The 24,116-nt window shown below is 42.2% G+C and overlaps 1 protein-coding gene across 1 annotated transcript in view; it reads left to right on the top strand.

Annotated features, from left to right (window-relative positions):
* LOC115435803 (POU domain, class 2, transcription factor 2) overlaps positions 1-24,116 on the top strand; it is a 49,347-nt gene that overhangs the window by 10,773 nt on the left and 14,458 nt on the right. Inside the window, 7 exon segments of the mRNA XM_075353519.1 lie at positions 20,881-20,946; positions 21,160-21,194; positions 21,829-21,885; positions 22,635-22,754; positions 22,948-23,275; positions 23,556-23,662; positions 23,758-23,847. Of these exon segments, the coding sequence (XP_075209634.1) occupies positions 20,881-20,946; positions 21,160-21,194; positions 21,829-21,885; positions 22,635-22,754; positions 22,948-23,275; positions 23,556-23,662; positions 23,758-23,847 (803 nt within the window).

The raw sequence follows: 24,116 nt of genomic DNA on the forward strand, positions 1-24,116 counted from the left end.
GTACACCAACAGAATGGGACAGCCCCCTATCTGTGTGTGACCATCAGCTGTGTGTTTGTGTGTGTGTGTGTGTGTGCGTGTGTGTGTGTGTGTGTGTGTGTGTGGAGAGACAGCGAGCTTTGGTTTGCTTCCACTCCCCAGAGTCGAAGCCAGTGTGAAGAGAAGAGTGGAGCGACAGAGGGCCGAGGAGAAGGACGGAGGAGGAGAGAAGGGAGAAGGGGCGATGGGCGAGGGGAGGTGGTAGTGGTGGGGGGCTGTTGTGTGAGAGAGGCACAGCTGGGAAATGAGAAATGCAACCCCCCCCCACCCCACCCCTTCCCTCCCTTGCCTCCCCATACCACCACCTTACACTCACACATACGGCGCATACACACAGACACACACGATCCCATCTCTGGATCTCACCCTCAGGAAAGAAGGGGTTGAGGTGGTGGTGGGAGGGAGAAGAGGAGGAGGTGAAGGGAAGGGAAGGGAGAGCAGGGGGGATAGAAGAGATTGGAGAAGGGGACAGATAGGGGCATTAAAATTCATGGCCTTTTTTTTTTATTTTCCCTGCTGAAAATCATAGTTGTTACTATGAAATGAGTGGAACAGTGCAACAGTGGTGCCGGGGGGGACAGCGAGAGCAGAAAGAGAGAGGGGGGAAGAAAGGAGGAGAGAGAAAAGGAGGGGGGTGACTTTATTGCGATAGGCAGAAGCACCAGAGGCCAGGTTAAAGACCAGCAGGGGCAGAGAGACAGAGAGAGAAGAAGCACTAAGTAAATTCAGTGTCTTCTAAAACAGACATACAGCCCTGTAAAAGTATATTTACTATTGGCTATCATAATAATGTAATGCAATTTAAATCACAAGCCTCTCTCCTAGTACATTCCCTGCAGTCTGTTGAACTTTACCAACCTTCTATTCGACATGCTTTGCTTCAGCTAATTCCACCTTTCACAAACTGTGCGTGTGTTAATTGGCAGCCCGCAAACACAACTGACATAGGCTTTCACAACAGCAAAACAGCACACACACACACACACACACATACACATGTACACTACCACTCACACATGCACACAAACTCCAGACCATTTCACACTGAGTTGTTCAGCAACCCTGACCCTGTTTCCTGCTGCTGAAAGCCTCCAAGTTCAGGATGGCTTACCAGTGTTTTGATTAAGCACTGCCTGTGTGTCTCACACCACTTGATCAAAGAAGAAAAACAGTGTGTTTTTACTGGACCCTGGACCCAACATGTTGTGTACCAATCAAAGCTTTTAAAACATTTTTTTTCTTCCAGCGAAATTCTGACCGTAAATAGAAATACATCATTAAGGTTGCCAAACACTGCTTCAGAATTACAGCAAAGTTTTGTTTTTTTTTCCTCTGTTTTCTGACAAAAATATCCTTTTTCTTGATGTATTTTTTTTAAGCATGTATGGTATCAGATTCTCACCATGGAGTCTGTGTCTTTGGGATGTTTTGTTGGTGTTGTGGACTTGCACAAGTGTGGTGAGTGTGTATGTGAGCTTGGCCATCATGTACAAATGTGTCTGCATTGCTGTGTGCATGATAGCGTAGTTGTGCATTGTTGTGGTTGCGGATGATGTGTGTGTGTGTGTGTGTGTGTGTGTGTGTGTGTGTGTGTGTGTGTGTGTGTGAGAGAGAGTGAGAGAGTGAGCTGCGTAGGGGGTGATATATATTCAGGCAACTCATGCATTATGGAGAGTGCAGGTGAGAGCGTCTAAATGTGAACTGCTGGTATGTGGAGGGTTCAGGGCCCAATCTCACCAAAGCCTTTGTATTAGCATAGCATCTCCATTTCAAATCGCCCTGTCAAAGTCAGCAGCATGTTTATTCAGTAACAGATATTGATCAATATTATGCATACATACCAAATCTATATTGCATACCAACCCAAGCCTGTGATATGTATATGTGTTTGAAATATGCTGCATACAGAATGTGTGTTTGTTATGTGCATAAACTCAGTAACACTTTGTTGATCCAAATATATTTTTGATGCTGAAGTTGGTATTTGATGTGTTAATAGTATGCAGTAATGCTGATGAGGAGTTGAAGTTGAGAGCTGAGAGAGACCGGTTTACTGTTCACAGGAAAGGACAGAAGTGCATCCGTTCAGCTTCTGTATGTTTGGGAGTGTGGACATAGCGTTGTCTATAGGGATGAGGGGAGTTTGCTGAGGGCAAAAAGGCTCGCCCGTTCTTTCATGTGTGTTTGTTGCTCTGACACCTCAAAGGACCAAAGTGGTTGTTGTGTGCTAACTTCTCAGTGCACTTACCCAACGTCTAGCTTCTTGGTTGAAATGACCTCCACGTTCTCATATATACATTAACAGCCAGCATTCCAGGCTGATAGGTCCTCTTTGTCCATCAGCATGCTTTAGTTCCATCAATATTTCTTCATGTATTAAACCAGAGACCATCTCTGCCTCCCCATCATGTGTTGGTTTTAACCATCAGGCTGCACTAAATCTCTTTTCTCTAAATGACTGGTTGAGAGGTCAGAGTATATGGGGGAGGAGGACAATGCAGGCTTTAGTCGTGACGGAGCTTGCTTTTTCACCCTTAATGGGCAGAGGTAGCCCATTTGCTGAATGGGACACGACGGAGGAAACTGCTGGTTTGTCAGGGGCCGGACAATATCCCACCTCTGACACACACCGAACATGTGACTTTGTCCTTTTTCACTCTTTCTTGCCAAGCTTCACCCACTACTGTCACTAAATCTTGAATTTTTTTAGCATCTTGTCCACCTCTTTCTCTCTGTCCCCCCCTCTGTCACTCCCTCTCTCTCCATTTCCGTTCCCTTAGCGACCGTTTCCAAGGTGCCCATTCCCAAGGGCTGGAGGAGGGGTCCAGTGATGTCATGCATGCATAACTCTACACCTGTAATTCATGTCCTGTCCTCCTTTACACTTTGTCTTTGTCACAATTTTTCTGCCCCTGTTGCTTATTCAGTTGTTCTTTTTCATTTTTCCACACTATTCCTTTATCTTTTTAAAATGACCTCAAATAACATTTTTATTTTACTTGTCTCCAGATTCCTCGTACCTGGGCACCTGAAAGTACTTTTCCAATGTCTTTCCACAAGAATTAACTACACCTTTATTTGTTTTCTTTCACATTAGATTTGCTAAAATTTGGTGTAATGCTTCTATATTTTTTACTATATGGAAGAATGATGCTTATCTTTTCACTAGCTGTTAAGAGACAGACAGTTGAGCTGCCCTCTGTCCACAGTGTACATGACTCTCTACATCTGCTCCATGTTTAAAAGGTCATTTGTCAAACCTGACATTTTCTGCCCTTACCAAAGGTTTCCTCAATATCCAGCGCCGGCACCCCAATTCAGAGTTTATGTTTTCTCATCTATTTGTTTGCTTTGTATAAACCTTTTCTGACAATACGTTCTTCTTTGGTGTCAAAAGACATCAGCAGAATAGGACACTGAATTATATCATCTTGTAATGTTCAATAAACTAAGGAATGACAGATGTGGACCCCTGTGCTTATACGTGTGTGTAGGATGTGGGTCTGGGTTGCCTGGGTAATAGGTCCAAGGATTCCTAGAAATGTAAGATACAACCGGAAGTGTAGTGAGTGGGTACTTGCACAGACACTCAGCGGGGTCTGATGAGGGATTTTGGTGTGTGTGTGTGTGTGTGTGTGTGTGTGTGTGTGTGAATATATACGCATGCACGCCTGTGTGTGCACATGTGCCAGCAGGATGTTTTTACTCAGCACAGGTTGTCGTTCCCCTGTTTCCCCCTGTGTGCCTTTTGTTCCACCCCTATTCCACCATTTTGGTTTTTTTTTGTCCCAGACAAAAAGAGGCCCCACAGCAAGGCCCCCTACCTGAACACCTCCTCCCTCCTGATATTTTCAAAGCTCTGCCTGCCACACACACTACCACACAGTCCACATCTTTCCTCTCTCATTCTCACTGCCTCTTGAAATTGCATTGAAACATATCATAATTAATAATAGTATTGCAATAGCATGTTGACCAGAGTCACAGAAAAAGTCAAATTCATAATGTAAATATATTCTGTAATAGAGAGACAAAAAATACTTGGGCATTATTGCAATATGTAAATTTTGCAACACATAAATCTACATCACACCTAGAATTCTGTGTTTAGAGTTTGTTATTCATTTATTTCCAGACTACTTTATCCTCAAGAGGGTAGCAGGGATGCTGGAGTCTATTCCAGCTACAGACAAGTGAATTAAAAAAAAAACAAATATGTACAAGATTAATCACAAATTTTCATACTATTATGCTAATTATTACATCAGAATGATTTTTTTTAAACTATATCTAAAACCAATAATTGCATACTATTTCCTGGTAAATGTTACAGTATGGAAGCTGTGGACACTGTGTTAGCACAATTGTCCCATAATGCAATGCAGTCTTGGCAACAGTGGACAATGACAGGAGGGCCCAGCAGACAGTAGTATCACACCAATACCAGTGGAAGTGAGACTGGTCGGTTATCAAGGTCAGATGCTTTCAGGAAGTGAAAAATGCAACTACTTATTTACAAAAAAGTATGTTGAGGTTGGCATAGATTTTGTGTACAATATGTAGAAAATAGTGGGGATTTCAGTCGGACCATGTAATTTGGTTTTCCCTCAGACCTTCGCCAACTAGGTTCTCTTTTCATTAATGTGTGTTAGTTAACTTGTTTATCCATTTGTCAGCATTACACAAAAAACACTGCACCCATTTCATGAAACTTATGTCAGTGTAGGGCTGGGTTTAGGGACAGATTCTTAAGTTTTGGACCAAAAAATAAGGGTTGATCCTAGAGTTTTTTCACTTTTTCTAACCTTGACAGATTGCACTCTAACAAGTAACTCCCCAAAGTAATGGCTGTAAAAAATAACAACGCATCATAAGCACAAATCCAATAGGCCTAATAAAATCTAAATAGTTCTGTATACATGAATGCAGCTCGAGTAAATGCCACTCTTTTGAGAGACTATTTATTTTTGCTAATACAGACCTGATACTGTCCGTTTGCCGTGGGCTGCCAGCTGTGATGATGTCCGCCACTGTGAGTGGTCGGGTTTTTGTCTCACTCTGTTTTTACTTTCCCTCCCTCTCTCTGCTTAGCTGTGTGCTGTGGTGATGAGAGGGCACTAGTGGGCTTGTTGAATGAACTCTGTGGTTGTGCTGACAAATCAATGATAAAGAGTAATGACATCAGGAATGTAATGTATCTCTTTGTGCTTTCATTGACTCTCCCCCCTCCTCGTCTCCCCTCTTATCATTTATGCCACCCTGGGTCTTTGACTTTGCTTTGCACCATAAACTATGTTTCTATCTCTTTATGTTGTGCCGTTGTATGTATCTTTTATATCTGTCATTTGTTTCTCTGTATTGGTCTGTCTATCCTGTAACTCTCTCTCTCCCCCGTCCTCTTCCTCTCCCTCTCTCTCCCTCTCTCTCCCTCTCTCTCTCTCTATTGATCCAGTCATAGTTTTCTCAGTCTTCACAGTACTGGGCCGCTCTAATCAATACAGATAATTGTCTGCTCTCTCTCGATGCCAAACATAGTCTCCCCTTCTCCCCTCTCCCTCCCTTTCTCCCTTTTTATCAATGAACCCCGGTCTTCCCTCACCCCTCCTCACCCGCCCCGCCCGCGGCCCACCCCCCCTTCCAGTCAGGGTTTCCCCCTCCCCTAATGACGGGAGATAACCTGCTTTCTTTACCGATTTTCTCCCACCCGCCCTCCCCCACAGACATCCCTTCCTCACCCACTACCTCTCTTTCCTCCCTCGTTCATCGATTACCGTGAGAGTCAGGGCCCGGGCCGCCCGCCCTACAGATGTAAACACACTCAGTGCTCATGTTGTGGTTTAGTTGCCGTTCGACTGCTGCTCATGCGAGGGCCGTCTGGTTAATCAGCCAGATCAGCCGCTTTTCACCTGGTTATTGAAGGTTTCTGAGAGACTTATACCAGTGATTATCTGGAGGGTGAACTGGTGATCAGCTGCAAATATGACACCAGGGCAAACATCATCTTCCTGGCCATTCTCTTATAAGTCGATTAGATGGAACATTTTGGCATGAAAGTATTTTTTTACACTGTAAAATATGTCTCATTCACCCATTTGCATACCAGTGAAACAGTAGGTGGGACCAATATGGGGTTCAGTGTCTTGATCAAGGACCCTTCAACATGGACACAGATCGGGGATCACGCCTCCAAACCTCGGATTTGTAACGAATCCACTCCACTTCCTGAGTCACAGCCACCCCCTAGACTTATACTATATTTGGTTTGACTTCTTTACTGATGTTATATCAGATGTAATACATGAACAATCCCCATTACAACTGATAACCTTTAACATTACACAGAGATGTTTAATGAAAATTAAATAATGTTATGTGAGTTTATGCCACTGAATATAATCTAAATATATTAATTAATTAATATATTTAGCTTCAGTGATTTAGTTTCAGGACAGAAATCTCCTTGCCCAAAGTTAGTTTTTACTTTTCCCTATACCGTTAATTTTATTTTATTATGACACACCAGCAACCCTGTTTTACATGACATGCTTTCCAACGTCGCAGAGTTTTTCCCATAACATCTAACGCTGCCTACCTAAACTCTTTTTTTCCAGATTAACCAAAGTGCTTGCTTGTTCTTCATCAGCTTCCTCACCCACTGCCATTTTCTCAGCAGAGATGAGGATTAATCATGTAACTCCTCCCTTATTTACTTGTATCAACTCCCAAAAATATATTAAATATTCACAGCACCCCATTAAGCAAACATGCAGCCCTTATTGCTGAGCCCTGAGGACCTTATCTGTAAAAATAGTTTCTGCTTGAGTCATATTAGACAAGATTTTCATTGACAGCAGAGGAGAAAACAGCAGATCCCATGGCCTCATGCTACTCAGTCGTCATCATCATTATCATTATCATTTATTTCCACATCTTTTGTTATTGTTTTGATTCGGAGACCATTAGCTTCACAAATTACATATGGTGTGTTTGAAGTCTGCTTTTTATTTGGTGAAAACAACACAATTGTGTTTTTTTGTGTATGTATCTGAATGTTAGGGTTACTATTATAATTGATATGGGTCCATTTTATGTATGCTGAATCAGAAATTTGCCTTAGAGGTCTTTGCAGTTTGTTTAACATACAACTACTTTCAAATAGAGAAAAAAATGAAGAAAGTGGAGAAAAGGGAGAAAAAGACAATACATGCAATAATAATATTTATATACCGAGCAGACAAAGGTTGCAGACATTTTAATATTGAGTAAGAGGATGATGACATTTAGTAAACAAAGAGCATAATATGCAAAGTAAATATTAAATGATAAAAGATAAGAGTTTCTGGCAAAGCATTCTAGCCAAGTGTTAAGAGTGAAGGCTGGAGTGAACAGGCAAATGTACACACTCCAACCTCTGCAGCATTCATATTCTGTCTCTACATATGAAATCCTGTGTGTTTAATAATGCATCCACCCATCCAGCCAACAAGGCAGGTTATAGGCCTGCAGGTTGTTGCACAGTGTGTGTATGTGTGTGTGTGTGTGTATTCTTCTATGAATCAGACATGTAGCATCCAGCACAAGTCTCTAATGTATACTCTATCACTGAACTCAATCTGGAGCTGCACATAAACCACACAACCAATATCAATGGCAATATATATGTATACAGTATATGTATCCTATGTTTACACAAATATCTCATATCCACTCACATCTGCTGCGGCTGATAGCTGAGGCAATGCCGTGTTTGGTCTTTTCCACAAGAGGTGTAAGTGAGATGGAGTAGGAGAAAAACTGAAACATTTTCAATCATGGTGGATTTCAGAATAAAATGATTTGCTGTAATAGGGGAAAACAGAAGATAGCACAAGCAAACCATTTGTCTTTGAATTGGATCAGAGCGTGTTTTATGAATATGTTTGTGCGTCGGTGAAGCTTTGTTATTGGTATGATTGCCTGTGAATTTGTGTTTGTTTGTTTGTGGGCAGGGCTGCATGCATGTGTACATCTGAGACATGAGAGGGAGTCTGGAAGCGAAGCTCGGGTTTACACGTGTGTGTGATCTAACTAAGCAGGACTTAAAAGGGCTGACAGTGTGATGGGGAAGAGAAGGAGAAGGGTGGAGATGGAGGCAGTGGGGTATATTGTCCTGAAGGGAGGAAGGGGAGGGATGGGGCTCAGTGAGAGACAGCAGGGGATCCTCCCTTGCCCCCTGGGAGTTGAACCTACAACCCCCTAACCTTCCTCTAGCCCGCTGGTCATGGACTTGAACCCTGTAACCCCTGATGGACAATCTGTTCTCCTCCCCAGCCTCATCGTAGCACTGTGCATGCCATTAACAGATAAATAGGCTGTCTGTGTGAACACATGGACTCTTCTGTGTGTTTGGTCAGTTGGCTTTGGATCTGACGTTGGGTCTTGCCCCATTTTTATTTAATGCTTGTCAAACAGAAGAGGTTAAAAAAGAAGCAGGAAGCCTGTTATTTTGACTCCCTGATGTTAGTCTCTGCTTTTTTAGGCCTGTGTGATTTTTTTTTTTTTTTTTACACATTTTGTTTTATACCAGACAAGACAGCTATCAATTCTTTTCGTTGTCAATTAATTTAAGCTATCTTCTTGATCAAATGTTTCATTGTAAAATACAATAACATGTTGGTGATTATTTCCGAGAGCTGAAGATGTTGTCCTCAAAAATATTATTTACTTCACAACGCAAAGAAATTCAGTTTAGTGTCATAAAGGAGGGGAAATTTGAGAAGGTAGATTCTTTTTCCTTAAAACATGTTCAAATCAATGAATCAATTATGAAACTAGTCAGTGATTAATGTCAGTTGACAGCTAATCAGTTAACTCTGTACATAATGAGACAGAATGTGGAGTGGAATCCAGCGACTCTCAGTGGATCTCAGTGTCGCTCTAACGAGGACTGCCTGTGACACAGAAGCAGAGTGGTTTATGCATGCTCAGACCCAGCTCATTCTTCACCTGTCAACGCAATCATTCTTACCTTGGAAAAAAAAATGGAGATACCATAGGGGTGAGGTTAAGGTTGGGGAGGGGGACATTTAGTGGGGAGGAAAAGGGGAAAGATGTGGTGGAAGAGAGGAGAAGAGAATGGAGACTGATATATTCCTCCTGGCCATTTCTTGCTCTCCTTTATTTCTTTATTTCTCCCCTTGTTTGTGTTTGTGGGCTCTGCTTATCAGATCCCAGCTCCATTCAGGGCCTCAGTCAGGGGAAGAAACCAGACTCCTCCATCTCCCTCTTTCATTCAATCTATCTGTCTCTCGTTCTCTTACTCTGGCTCTCCTAACCTTTGAGAATAAGAGCCTTGAATTTGAATTTCAGAGCGAGCTGGCGAGTAAGAGGTGGGTTCGGAGGAGAGGGAGGGAGGGAGGGAGGGAGGTGGAGGGAGGAGGGGAGGAAGGAAGGAGAGGAGGGGGGCCGGGAGGGAGGCTGGTGGGGGGAGGTTGTTGGAGCTGCGGTCGTTGAGAAAGGGCCTGCTCAGCGCGTCCCCTGGCCTCTCCCCTCGGAGGGGCCCCGATCGATACAAACTCGGAGCAATAAAGCTTTCCCCCTGTCATCTCTGCAGAATACAAAGCAGAATAGAGAGAGGGAGAGAGAAAGAGTAGGGGAGAAAGAGAGAGAGAGAGAGAGAGGTGAAAAGCTGTTCCGCTAGCCAGACCAATTTCCTAACCCCCCTCCTCCTTGCTCGCTTCACCACCACCACCTCCTGAACACACCATCACCATCACCACCACCACCTCTATCACCACCTTCCTTACCTACTCCTTTTTTCTTATCCTTTTTATCCTGTTTCCCCAAATGCACAATATATACCCCACAGAACTGATATCTCTTCATAATAAATACAACATGAATAAAGTATACAATGGGTTCTCTGTTTCCAAAACTGTGGGAGAGAAACAGAGAGGGAAGAAGTGTTCAGAAAAATAGTGGTGTGGATGGTGGAAAGAAGTAAAACAGCGAGGGAGTATTATGGATGGAGAACAGGAAGATAGTTAAAGCTGGGGATAAAGTGTCTATATATGTATGGGGTAGGGGGAGGAAGAGGGACAAGAAGGGTCGGAGAGGGATTGGGTCCAAGAAAGATGGATGTAGCGATACAGGTAGAGAGGAGGCGGAGGAATATTGATAAGGGGGAGGGGGTGGATGGAGGAAAAGGCAAAATGTGCGGGGATGGGTTGAAGGAACGAGCCTGAGAGAGAGCGAGAGGGAGGGAGAGGTTAGGAGGTCAAACAGCAATCCCTGGAATTGAGAGCCAATTACTGTAATTGTAATCTGGATTCAAAGCATTGAGATACACTCCAGTGACAGGGCTCATGCACAAAAGAGACAAAAGACAGTGCGACTCTGTGTGTGTGTGTGTGTGTGTGTGTAAGGGTGTGTGTGTGTGAGGGTGTGTGTGTGTCTCCATCTCTTCACGCTGTGTAGATTGTTCTGTAAAAACTGCACATGTGCATGCATGTTTTTGAGTGTGTGTGTCTATGTCCATTCTTTGGCTGCTGAATGGCATCGCAGGAGTCGGCCTGCCAATCAACTATTGTACTCTTGTCAATTTAATAATATTTCTGAGCGGTGCTGACTGACCTCCGCAGAGCTACAGCCATCTCTCTGTGTCTGTGAGTGTGCTCCTATATATTTCTCTGTCTTCTCCCTCTTTCACCTCAGTCTAACCCCCCTCCCTCCCTCCCTCCCTCCCTCCCATCTCTCCCCTCTCTATCTCCCTCCCCCGGTCCCTGTCTCTCATTCTCTCCTTTATTAGAAGAAGATAGCGAGAATCCTTCATCTCTCCTCCACTAATTCTCTCCGTTATTGTCCCTCCGTTCGGGCCCCGTGCTCGCTCTTTCACTTGTGTCCTCTTTTCTTTTCTCGCTGTGATCTATATTGCTCGCCTTCTTTAAAACCGTGCCACGGCCTCCTTCCTGTCCTTTGCTGTTATGATTTTTCTTTTGCCTATTCTTTCTTTACTATATCACCTCACGTAGATGTCACAGCCCTATCTTTCTTGTTCTCTTTCCTCCGTCCGACCTCATCCCTCCATCACCTTATCTCAACCTCCACATTCACACCCTCTCTCCCTCTCTCTGTATGTATCTCTTTCCGGCCCACTGATGTTCCTTTCCAGGCCAACTCTTCCAGTCTCATTTTCAACCCTGTCCCTTTTTACTTTTTCATCATCATAGGCTTATTTTGTCAACTCTATGTCCCCCTCTCATCCCTCAGCCTCCCTCCCTCCCTCCATCCTTCCTTCCTCCCTCATCCCTCTCTCTTCCTCCACCCTGTTCGTTCCCTGGGGAGGTCAGTAATAATGGTAGTGATGGAGTGAGAGAGGGAGGTGCGATTATTGTCTTGTCGGGAGTCAGAGGAATCGATCGGCCCAGAAATATGAGGCGCGAGAAAGAGCCGCTGTGTCAGATACAATAACCACCCGCTCCCGGGGGCTTACACACACACACACATTTAGACACACATTCACACACAACATACAGACACGAATCTGTATTTGACACGAACATACACATTTATTTAGTTCGACGCAATTGCAGACACTGACACACGCACACTCGTACCATCTTTCTTTTTCATTAACGCAATGCACACACATCATTCTTCTTCTGTGGTGGAGGAGAGTGTTGAGGCAGCCCAATCATCTACATGCTTTGATCTGAGATAAAGCACAGAACTAGATCTGTTCTGATCATTCTTCATGCACAGATAAAGGGCAAGGCGAGGAAAATCGCTCACACACCTTTCACTCACGTAGCTATAAACAGACATAAACACACACATACAACGCGCACACCGCACACACGCTCACACTGAGACCTTTCACTGCTGTTGCCTGGCAACGTGGCCGAGTGTCCAATCCGAGCGGAGAACAGTGGCCAGTGATGTCACAGCTGCTGCTGACCAGCAGGTCTGAGAGAAAAAGAGAGACAGAGGAGGAGAAAGTTTGAATTGAGGAAAGAAAAGGAGAAGGTCGTACAACGAGAGTGATGACCATGATGATGGTGATGATGGTCATGAAGATGACTAGAGGATCTGAGGGAAAAATTCTAGAACAGAGAATGAGAACAAGCCAAAAGAGGAGATATGTATGTGGGCATAAACAGAAAAGCATCCCTTTAAGAGTCTGATTTTAATATGAAGACTGCGAAGGCTAAACCAACAATGCATTGTCAGTGTAACTTAACAGTTTGATCTAAAGTGGCCTCAGTGCTCCTTGTGCTGGCGATGAAGGCCGAGTCCCTCCCAGTAGACCCTCAACTCTTCTGTTAGGAAGGCAAAGAGGGCGAGAGGAGCAAAGAATAAAGATTTGAGCTTCAACCTTGGTAGCGCTGTGGGAGAGAGCGTTGTCTGTCTAGACAAGCCCAGCTCCCTATGGGCTGCCGAGATGATATAGAGAGGAAGGCGATGGTGTGAGAGAAGGATGGCGGGGCGGAGGGGCCGGAGGAAAAAGAGCGATTGAGAGGTATTAGGACACGAGAGGAATAGGTGTTGTAAAGGTGTAGGCGGTGAGTGTGTGTGAGAGATGGCTCAGGTCCCATGATAGCCAACAGTGTGAGTGTGTTTTAGCCCCTGCTGCTTCTCATACAAAACCTCAACCTCGCTAGTCTCCACACTGCTAGACCTACTGTTTATAATCCTACAACTCCTCATGGGGTTACACCTATTTACAGGACTGAATTTTAAATCTCTCAGCTTGCAGAATAGAGTCTTGCTGTTGGATTGTATAGGACTTGGTGGGACCATCACTGAGCCATGCTTTGTCCCCCTGTATAAGAAGAGGAATATGATGGATTATATGAATTAGAGTGAGTGTGTGCTGCAGGCCTGAGGCTGCGCTAGATGTACGGGGGGCCGAGCCATAGAGGAACAGGTTTGGAGACCTCAGAATTGTCCCTGCAATGACCCATTATACACACCATCTCCATCCTCCTCCTGATTTCCCCTCCCCATCCTTTCCTGATTGTTCTTATTTTCTCCCTGTCTTTCACATTCTCTCCCATCATCCTTTCCCTCTTTCTTCCTACTGTGCCTTTTTATAACTATTTTTCTATTCCTTATTTCTCTCTCTTTGTACCCCCCAATGCCCCCACCTCCCTGCCTCTCTCACCCTCTCTCTCTTTCTCTGTCCTTCTGACAGTGGAGTGATTGATGGTGCTCTAGAGGCTTCAGCCTCCCCCATCCTCCTCCCTAGGGTCCCACTATCAGATTGTGTGTGTATGTATGTGTGTGTGTGAGTATGTGTTGTCTTATGAACATAACTTCTCCGCAAGGCACACCACATGTAAACATATTAATATCCACCAATTAAACAAATTTAAATTATTTTTTTCCATTCTTTTCCCATTTGTTATTTTTTTTATAATAATACAGACAATAATCAATTTGTTTTAATATGTCATCTTTATTGAGATAATTTGTCCTTCGTCCTGTATCCAAAAGGAAAGCCTGGAAGTGTTGCTAGGCTCATCTCCATGGTAACGGAGGCTCAGACCTCCTTGGGGCAGGATGGCCCCCCATGGCCATGAACTGTAAGACACATCCAGAGCACACATCACCATCCTGGAGCTGCTCAAACAAATAAGCGCACACGCTGTTTGGTCGTTATTTGGGTAGATTGGGGTTTGAGCAAAGGTCACGGCCAAAGCCAGGCTGCCCAGACGACCTCTGACCCAGAGCAACGCCCCCTCCCCAGTCTGTCAGTCTGTCACCATAATCGGACAGAAGTGTCTGTTCAACGTGCATTTGCAATTATACGGCATTCATGCACTAACTGTCTTTGCAAATGATCTAATCCCCCATTTATTCAGTAATTAAAATTAATTATCCTTAAACATTTTTCTTCTGTGCAAAAATAGTCACTCTAGAAAGAAGACAAATGTTGTTAAATGTATTAAATATAATAAAATATAAATTCCAATGAAGTGGGCAAATCTTGCTTTGCTGGATTTCTTAAACTTACAACAGAAGTCTATCCACTGAAAGACTATAATGGGCGTTCAACATAGAAAAAAAATCTAAGCAAGTTGTGCCTGTTTAAATTAGACTTAGAATATTCTGAAACTGGGAAGTTGTCAAAGTGGTTTCACTGTTGAAAAGAGGAAAACGATCTTGTTCCTCTGCTGGGATATTATGCAATCCATTGTTTCAGCTGGTTGCTAGTTAAATGTATCTATCAGAATATTAGCTGAAATATGTTATTATAATAAACTTAGGTACGTTGTCTTAAATGATATCCCTTTTATAATAAAATACATGCTTGACAAGATTTTTTTCTTCTAGGAAAAAATATAAGGCACGTTTCCCCAGGCTTTTTAACCAGAATCAATGAGCCTAATGAAGTGGAAAAATTGTTCTGATACATTTGAGAAAATATCTGTCTTCAAGTCTGAGGCTGCATCTTTTAAGGGTCAGACAAGAATATTAGGGAAAAAAAGAAGTCAGCTGCAATCTTCCAATGCTCTAAACATCACAGAAAATTTTGCACAAAGTCATAGGTAAGCTTGACTTCTGATTCCTCAGAGCTGTAATGCTTTCTGATTTTGTTAAGATACACATTATCACATGACACAGTGCTTTCTATGCACTAGATCTCTTGGGTCAGATCTAAAGAAACAGTTGAGAAAGAGCTCTTTGAATGTACTGTAAGCAGTTCTTAGTGAGGGTCCATCCAGCAGTACATTGGACTGTTGTAAATCACCACATAAAGTATTTATAAGGTTAAACTTGGGAACTCTGCTGCCGTTAGCTTTTGAATTAGTGAACTTGGACCAGGGGAGAAGGTAGAATGAGGGAGGGGGTGATCAGCGGTCTGCCTCCTCTCCTCTTCCAGGGATGCAGTCATGTTTGTTCATGAGCATTAGAGAAGCAAGAGTGCCACCTTGTGGTTGGATTGGCCAAATGTTTCAGCAGCACATGACACTGTGGTGGGAAAATCTAAGGATTCTTTTTTTTTTTTTTTTTTTTTTTTTTTTTTTTGCTGAAACTTGCTATTTTGCTTCCCTAAAATCATTCCCTGATGTCAAATTTTATCTTCTTTAAAAAATTTAGTCTGTAGGTTGTGCTGAAAGGTTACATTTGTTTTATCTGCTGATGTTCCACATGTGGAGATTCATGGTGTGGGTGGCTGTGGTGTAACACTGTGTGCAGCCCACAGTGTGGGGCGGTCAGTGGTACAGTGTGTGAGTTTTTCCTTCCGTGCGGGTGGCTGGTAAACTTGGCTGGGGATGTCTCACATCTTCTGTCAACATCAAGACCACCTTTCACCCACAGATAGGACTCACTAACACCAACCCCATAGTTAGACTCCGACACCACCATTCAGAGATGATCATGACTCATGTAAATAAAAACAGGCTACTAGAGCATGTACTAGAAAACTCTGAGCTGACTTTTGAAGAGGTGTTGATGGTGCTTTGTGTCGTATGTCACGGGAATGTATCATACACTCTTTGGTCAGAATGTCAACTCTGCTGTTTTTCTTTTGCGTGAGTGAGTGTGTGTGAGTGAGTGGCTGTTTCCAGCCGCGCCATCACTTTCCATCGGCAGCCGTCATCCCCCTCTTTTTCACCTCTCGTGTATCTCTTCAATCTTCAATGTTTCTTTCACTTTCTCCCACTCTCTTAACCTCTTGCCTGTCCCCCTTTTTTTCTCTTGTGTGTTTCTCTCTGAGTTCCTACTCTTTTGAGGCTTACTTCCTGTTGTGTTGCAGGATGTGGGGAGGAGGAGGGGCTTTGGGGGTGTGTAACAGAGAGAGAGAGAGATTCTCTGTACCATATGATTTAATACACTCCTCCTTTTGGGTTAGAGTGACACAGAGAGAGGGAGAGTGAGAGTTTTCTTTACGTAGCGCGCACACACTCTCACACAGATATGACCAAGACAGCAGCAATAGCAGCAAAGGACTTCTCCAGTATGTGGTTGCCAGGTGAGTGACTGTCTGTGCAGCCCTCTCTGCTGGCCTTCATTTACCAAGACCAATTAAGCTTTGCGTGGGGGAGAGGGCACTGTGTGTGTGTCAGTGTGTGTGTTTCTGTGTGTGAAAGTGAGGGAGAAAAGGGACTGTGTTGATTAATGCCACTGGGTCTAACAAGCTCGGCTAATTAGAGAACATCAAAGAGTGAGGGGTGGTATGAAGAGAAAGATAGGGAGGGAGAGAGGGATGATGGATGGATGGATGGATGGGTGGACGCCTGTCGCAGGCAGAGGGAAAGGTCAGACACTTCGCCAGCCCATAGCATGCCTATGTGTGTGTTGGTGTGTGTGTGTGCCAGACTAAATGTTAAAAAAAATATAAATATATTCGGGGGAAAAATACAGAAAAAGACTTGAATTCTTTAAATATTTACAGTACAGCTCAGGTGTCTCACCACTATTCTTTGTTATGAGCATTTTTCATTTGTCATCAAAAAATGCTTTTTATAAAATTGCCAAGCTGTGGCAAAAGTGTGTGTTCATTTTATTAATACTTTCCTATTTGGCTGCTCCTTCCTGTGCAGCTTTAAAATAGATATTAACTTTCTGTGTGTTTGTGTATGGTGGGTTTGATTTCGGCTCTGTTCATTTTTATCTTGAATGTCATACATGAAGTGAATTTTAAAGCAATATCCAATTCATGTCAGTATCAACTGAAGATGAGGTGATTGAAAATAGGAAATGTCCTCAATAATAACATGGTTCTGAGTGTTTTAAAACTGATGTGATTATAAAGCAGAACAAAATGCTGCTCTCATCCTACGGCTTTGTTTTGGTGGTCAGATCAGCTGCTGTGGCAGATGTGGCAGATGTAGTCTCAGATGACCGGTAACAGGACTCAGAGAATAACACGCCACATTGTTATCTGACTCACCAATTACCAGAAATGAGTTTTTAAAATGTCAATTAGCTCATATTTCGCTGTCAACAGTCTTTTGATAGAATATCTTTAAAAAAAAAAAAAAAGTACATGTCTCTTAGATGATATGCTCTGATCATCAATGAGTGATTCATGGGTTAAAAATCACAGAGTCACTTCTTCGTTAAATGTGGTCACTGCTGGGACGTTCAGTAAGTCTAGCCAGAGTGACATATATTTAGCAAAATGCTGCTAATACTCCTTTACTTTACACTGCACAGACAATGAAAGATCAAATTAGGATAACATTTCAGAAGAGAAAAAATTTGAATTTAAATTTAATTATTATAAATGTTACATATTTTGTAGAATCATTTACACCTTCTGAAACATATTCTAGTTAATAGAACACTGCACTTGATTTATTAATTTATGCCAGAACTAAAGATAGAATGAATATAGGATAGTAAATGGTAAAAAAGTAGTTTCTGTCTAATTTAATTACTGTATGAGCAATCTTTTCTGTATAAAAAAAATGTATGTAAGAAAAAACTTTTTTCTGTAGACTGAATGTAATGTATTATTTATTCTGCATAAACTATAAATACGTACTCTGTAGCCCATAAAGTTGGAATAATTTCATTTTCAGACACATTCCTCTGTTTATTCCTATTTTTACACATCAGTTTCATCACCTTTCAAGAGAAAAAAAAGTAATCACCTTTCACCAGATGCAATGATTACGTTCTGAGTCCCAGTTACACTTTATCTATCAAAAATAAATCACATCATCACAACCATTTCATGAGAAGAGATAAAATATTTTATTCCAACTTTATTGGCAGCAGTGTTTACCTAAAATAGTACAAGAGTGTAGTTTCTAATGTGATTGTTTAATAGCAAGTGTCTTATTTTAAAATGGTTTATATGATATGGTTTATATGCAGTATTTTTTTTATTTTTATTTTTTTTAAATGATGATAATAGCAAACTTGTCAACACAGATTTTAATGAAAGGTCCCTGCCCTGATAGTCAGTTGTGACCTCTAGTTCTTTGCACTTTCATTAAACTGCTCTCTTCACCTCCTTGGTTTGTTTTCAGTTCCTTACCTGTTCATACATTTTGCATCTTATTTATATATTTATTTATTTTACCTCTAAATGCCAACCAAAGCACTCATTCTGGCTCAAATGTGCATAAGATGTTAAACTCTTAGTTTTACATGAAAATATTTCTTTACAATCACAGTTCAGGACCCCCTTGGCGCTGCTTTGTGTTTGGAATTCATAGTTAGCGGGCGTGATGACTCCCGTTCCCAGACACCCCCCTTGGCACTGGGGTTGTGTCCTGAATTAGGAAGTGAAGAGGGGTGAGGGGTGGAGGTGGTGGGCTGGTAGGGTTGGTTGCAGTGGAGTTTCATCTCAGCCAAAATACCCTGAGGAGAATAACAGAAACAGTCCAGACTGAGCACAGACACTGTTGTTCCTTGTTTCTTCTATTGCATCATTTATTCATGACACAGGATTATACAGCATTAAGTTTAGTCTGTTTTAGATACTGTCTGTGGCATGTACTGGTGTTGAGGGGTCAAAGATGAACCTTTTACCCTTGCTGGAAGATTAGCCTACGCTTAAAGTGCTTAAAAATGAATGAAATGGACACAGTAGTTACACTTGTACTGATGGAAAAAAAATTCTGCAGATGTAAAGTTGCAACAGGCAAAGCAGACACTTAAAAGGTGGACTATTTGTTTCTTATACATTTTAGCCACAGCTTTAGTTAAAAAGAAACAAAAAGGGAATCATGATGTGTAATTCTGTCCTGGTTAAATTGTGTATATGATTGGGTTTGTGTTGGGCGACTGTGTGTTCTGAAAGAGATAAAGGTTTTAGAATCTAGAGTGAAAGAGGGGGAAAGAGTGAGAGAGAGAAGGCTAATATTAATAGCCTCGCTGACAGTAAGTGTTGGGTTTAGCGCTCTGCGTTCAACCCGGTACAAGGGGAAGTCGGAGGGGAAGTGAGAAAAAGACACGGCATCTTGATATACTGTCCCACCACTGTATTACTGACCACATATCCACCATGCTACTGTCTGTAGGCCATTTGAACCATGAATCAATACACACCTTCCTGTGTGTCCTGTGAGCGGGCAGCAAGAGGCACACTTTAGAAACTATCCACATTACAGCTGTTTTATGACCTGGACAATCATTTTATAGAGTGGATTAAGCTTTGGCACTATACATTGCACATGTATGATGTAGCCCAGACTATTGCATGTGTCACATACATACTGGAAATATTTGTGGTATATTGTGATTCATCAGCAAATTTCTAAATACCTTACTTTCATCCCTAGTAACAGACTTTTAAGTAGATTCAGTGGTTTTACACTTGAGCAACACTGGACAGTTGAGGTCACTAATATCCATGCAATAAGACACCAACATGAGAGAGGGATGCAATGCTGGAATAACCACAAATTGACCAAAATAAGCGGACCATGCAAATGTTTGCATCCACAATCTTTGCAACCGAAATAGCTTTTTACAGAAGTCAGTTTATTTGAGGAAATCCTTGAGGTCAGGTGTGTGTGTCGTGTGTGTGTGTGTGTGTGGTGTGTGTGTGTGTGTGTGTGTGTGTGTGTGTGTGTTTGCTTGTTCTGACCCCAGGTTAAAACCAGAGTGGCAGAAGAGTGGAGGTTTTCTAACAGTTACCACTTCTCTCTCTCCCTAAAGACCCTGCATCTATCAAAGTCCACTGATTCTCACATCTGTTGCATTGACAGGAAGGGGTTTTCTTCTGCCTGCTTGTCAGCTTGTTATTTATAAACTGTCTTTATAATTAGTGCAGAAGCGATGGCTTGGTTATAGAAAATTGCTCAGCAGTTGTCAGTGGAGGAAGTTTCTGATTTTTCCATGTGTTACTGCTGCCCCCCAATGGTTGAAACTATGCTTGACCAGTTGCACAAAGTCAAATATTTTCCATTTTTGTCTGGAATATTCAAAAAAATGCCAATGAGCTGCCGGTAAAATTTTGTGCTCTCATCTGTAGCACGACAAACAACAGGATGAAGAGAGGAGCGATAAAGGGGCAAGGGGGGGAAGGAGGAGGGAGATGAGTGTTTATTATGCAGGTGGCAGATATAATTAGTTGGTCGTTGGGCAGATTTGCATGTTTTCACAAAAGGGAAGTAGCTCTGTGTGAGTGTGTGTGTGTATTTGTCAGAGACCGAGAGCAAGAACATGAGAAAAAGGAGGTTTCAGATGGACACATCAAAAAGTTGTCACACGGTTTGTAGTTTCAGACAAATAAAAAGCCTTATAAAGAGATATGTCTATTGGATAATTAAAAGGAAAACAAAACTGTTGCACACATAGCCTGCAGACATGCATACAACCACAAACAGACAAACAGACACACAAAAACATGCAGGCACTTACATTTTCCTGACTCCAGCCTTTCCTACATTTCAGCAGCCAGTGTTCTCCATTCATTTGTAATAATATATGAAATATTTTATTTCAGTGCTGATGGCCTTGGGACTGCCCCAGTACAGTATCAGCCAGGAAGTGATGTGGTCTTGTAGTGAATGACACACAGTGTGAGGCATTTTTGGTGCTGACTGCTCCCACGTGAATACCTCGGGTTAAATTTAGAAACCATGAAACACCTTTTTTGCAACCTACTCTACAACCACTAATTGGAAAGAATGAATTGAACTTGTGAGTGATTCAACCACATTGTTTGCTGTACAGTGTGTAGGCCTCAGTCTGTGACCTAAAAACAACTTACCCTATCTAAGATCAACGCCCTGGCCATCTCCTTTCCCCTTTCAATCAGTCAAATGTGCATAAGATCAAGATCACCCGCATTGTAAATGTCTAATATTTGGCATCTGTATGCATTTTTTGGTCTGACATAGATTTAAGAATCAGCCTGCTGACTTGTGGTTATCTGTGTTCCTCTCGTGACAGATATCAGGATGTCAAAGCCAGTAGAGGTTGAGAAAGTAGGGGCTGACTCACCACTGGAGAGCACAGGTAAGATGAGCTGCTGAGTGGCAACAAGTCAACACTCCCACATACAGGCAACACTTACAGTCTATATGTTGTAAATAATAACGCTTTACATACATTCCACCAACGCCGCCATTGTCGGATTGAACATACGGTTCCTTACCACTGTTGTCAGTTTTTGCTCTTAAGCTCAAACGCCTGATGAATTTGTCACTTTTTCCTTTTCCTCCCACACAGATTCAGAACGGAATGGACCTGAATCAAATCACCAGGTACATCTGACTCCTCTGGGTGTTTATCTAACACATCTCATCTACGTACTGTAATTTATCCAACACAATCATACAGTGGATGTTTTTATTAATATTTTCACAGTGAGAGTAAAGTATGAATGATTTTACTTTTATATATATATATACATATATATATATATATATATATATATATATATATATATATATATACACATATATATACATATATATACATATAATGAATGCTAAACACACTGAAAACACAGAAATTCAAGTAAAACCATGTATATAATGTTATTGATGCAGCAATTGGAATAAAACTTCACATTCATAAAGTTCACTGCAATGAGTAACTGACCAATCAATTTCTTGTCAACTCAAAATAATCAATAACTATGTTGCTAATCAATCAAGTGGTTTAAGTAATTTTTGAGAATAAAAGTAACCATTCTCTTGTTCTAGCTTTTTTAGATGTGAAGTTGCTTTTCGGTGAGCCAAAAAAGACAAGGCTCTGGGAAACAATGATTGACGTTTTTGATGTTTTGTGGCATCAGATAGACCAAATGACTAATCAAGAGAAAATAACTGAGAGATTAATCACATTTTAATGGCGTTTCTGAGTCACAAGTCATCCCTGTTTCTCTTCCTCCAGGCTCAGTCGATGAAAGTCAACCCCTTTCCACTTTCACCAACCCTGAGCAGCAGTAAGGTGAGTGTAATTATGTGGCTCTGTGTGTGTGTGTGTGTGTGTGTGTGTGTGTTTCTGAATTGCTGCATGTCCATACATATGTCTACGCCAATATTTGAGCATCTTTTGTCTCCCAACCACATAATAACTTTTTGACAGTAGAGCTCATTTCAATGCACTGAATTACTCTTTTGTCATGTTTGACTCTCCACCCAGTCATTAATGTAAACAGACCCACTGGGAGTAGAGTACAGAGCGTATCATGGCACTTTTCCTCACACAAAGGCCATTCAGAATTGAAATAAATTGTATAATCCTACAACTGACCAAAGATGGAATCTTTCTGATTTGCATACCACGGGAGATATGCAAATCAGTGAGCTGGTAGAGTCCCGTATGCTAGTTCAAACACGCCTGATCCTGGAAGAAAAGATCATCACTTTTGTGCAAGAAACAGAGGCACTGGTAGATTTCCAAAAGCCGAGTAGAGACACATTTCTGAAGAGCTTAGTTTACCCTGATTATTACTAAATTACACATTCATTTGAAATAATCAACACAGCATACCATGACCTTAAATAACCAGGTAAGCTATCGTTGTTTATGTTATACTCATAGAAGTTTGTAGTTTTTTTGGTATTGTACAGTTGAAGAATGTGCTGCAGCAATGGTGAAAGAACTGTTTTGATGGTTTAAGTTGTGCATATCTGTAAATGTTGACTAATGTTTTTTTTTTACTTTTTCCACTCTGTTCTCTGTCCTCTTCCCAGAACAAGATGGAGGAGTGTGGTGAGATGTCCCCGGCCCTTCCTCCTTCTCATGGCCCGACCCCTCCCAGACAGCCCTGCAAACACACACAGCTCATGCTGACCGGCTCTCAGCTAGCAGGGGTAAGATACAGTTATATGTTTACAGTGTATCCAGTACACACACAGACACACACACTTTGCTTTGCTTTGGTCTTGCTTGCTTCTCTTTTGCAGCTTTTTAAATAGTCATTTTCACTCTTTGTCTCTTCCTGTCCATTTCTTTCCTTCCTTGTCTCCTCTCCTCTCCTCTTTTCCTTCTCGTTGTCTTCGTCAGTTGACAGCTTTATTGCCGGCACAGCAGCAGTTGTTGCTGCAGCAGGCTCAGGCACAGCTCTGGCTGCAGCTGTGCAACAGTCCAGTGCAGCTCACGCTGCTCATGCTGCTCATGCAGCCGCCCAAGCTAATCAGCAAGCTCAGGCAGCCGCAGCAGCAAATCAGCAAGCCCAGCAGCAGCAGCAGCAGCAGGTGGGACAGGACTGGCCCGCAGGCTCAGTCCCAGTCCCAGGGACAGAGCACACAGGAACAGACAGCAGCCCAAAGTGTCTCTGTCCCACCTCCTCCACCACAGCTTACCCTCTCCAGCCAATCCAGCTCACGCACAGGTACTCACTGCACCTCAGAGAACTTCCTGATGCAAGGTTGATTGAGAGACCAATATCAAGCCATGGAAAAGTTCTTCTTGTATATATATTATATTTAATGACTCACAGTTTCCGACTTGTACGAAAGCTTTTCTTCTCTCTGAATACAATTACCAACATTTTCCCCCTACTTCTGTGTTAACTAGAATATTGAAAACATGCCAGTTTTTGTGTGTGTGGCTGAGCTCTAGTTTTATCACACCTCTACATTTATCACACTTTATATTCTCTCTGTGAACAGGATATCCAGCAGTTGCTGCAGCTTCAGCGTTGGTGTTGGTGCCCCGGCCACCCTCATCCCGTCTCCTGCCCAGTTCCTCCTCCCACAGGCACAGCAGGGCCAGCAAGGTGGGCACTGGAGCTGTTTTTAATGTTCTAAACACATTTTGTTGTGATTATTTTTAGTAATGTTGATTTTTTTTTGTTTGTTTGTTTTTTACCAGGACTCCTATCAACACCAATCTTATTCCGCTACCTCAGCAAACCAAGGGAGCCTGCTGTCTGCTCCGACTAGATTGGGACTCCAAGCACAGGTGTGAAACATTTAAGATGACAGTGATCAAAGAGGAATTAAAGTACATTTTTATGGTTTTCTTTTCTTATCATCATTTACTCTTTCAGTTAAGTTTGTGAGAATCTCACAGGTGAATGAATAGTTTCATTTTACTATTGTTTGAGGAACTGATAGTTTTAGCTTAGTTTGTATTTAGTTTTAGTTTTAATTTCCAGACATTAACAGGAAAGCCCTATTTTATAGCAGAACCATTGTTGTTCTTTCTGCCTGTTGGTTTGTTAACTTCTT

The sequence above is a fragment of the Sphaeramia orbicularis genome, chromosome 16 (assembly GCF_902148855.1).
Source record: "Sphaeramia orbicularis chromosome 16, fSphaOr1.1, whole genome shotgun sequence".
NCBI lineage: Eukaryota > Metazoa > Chordata > Actinopteri > Kurtiformes > Apogonidae > Sphaeramia > Sphaeramia orbicularis.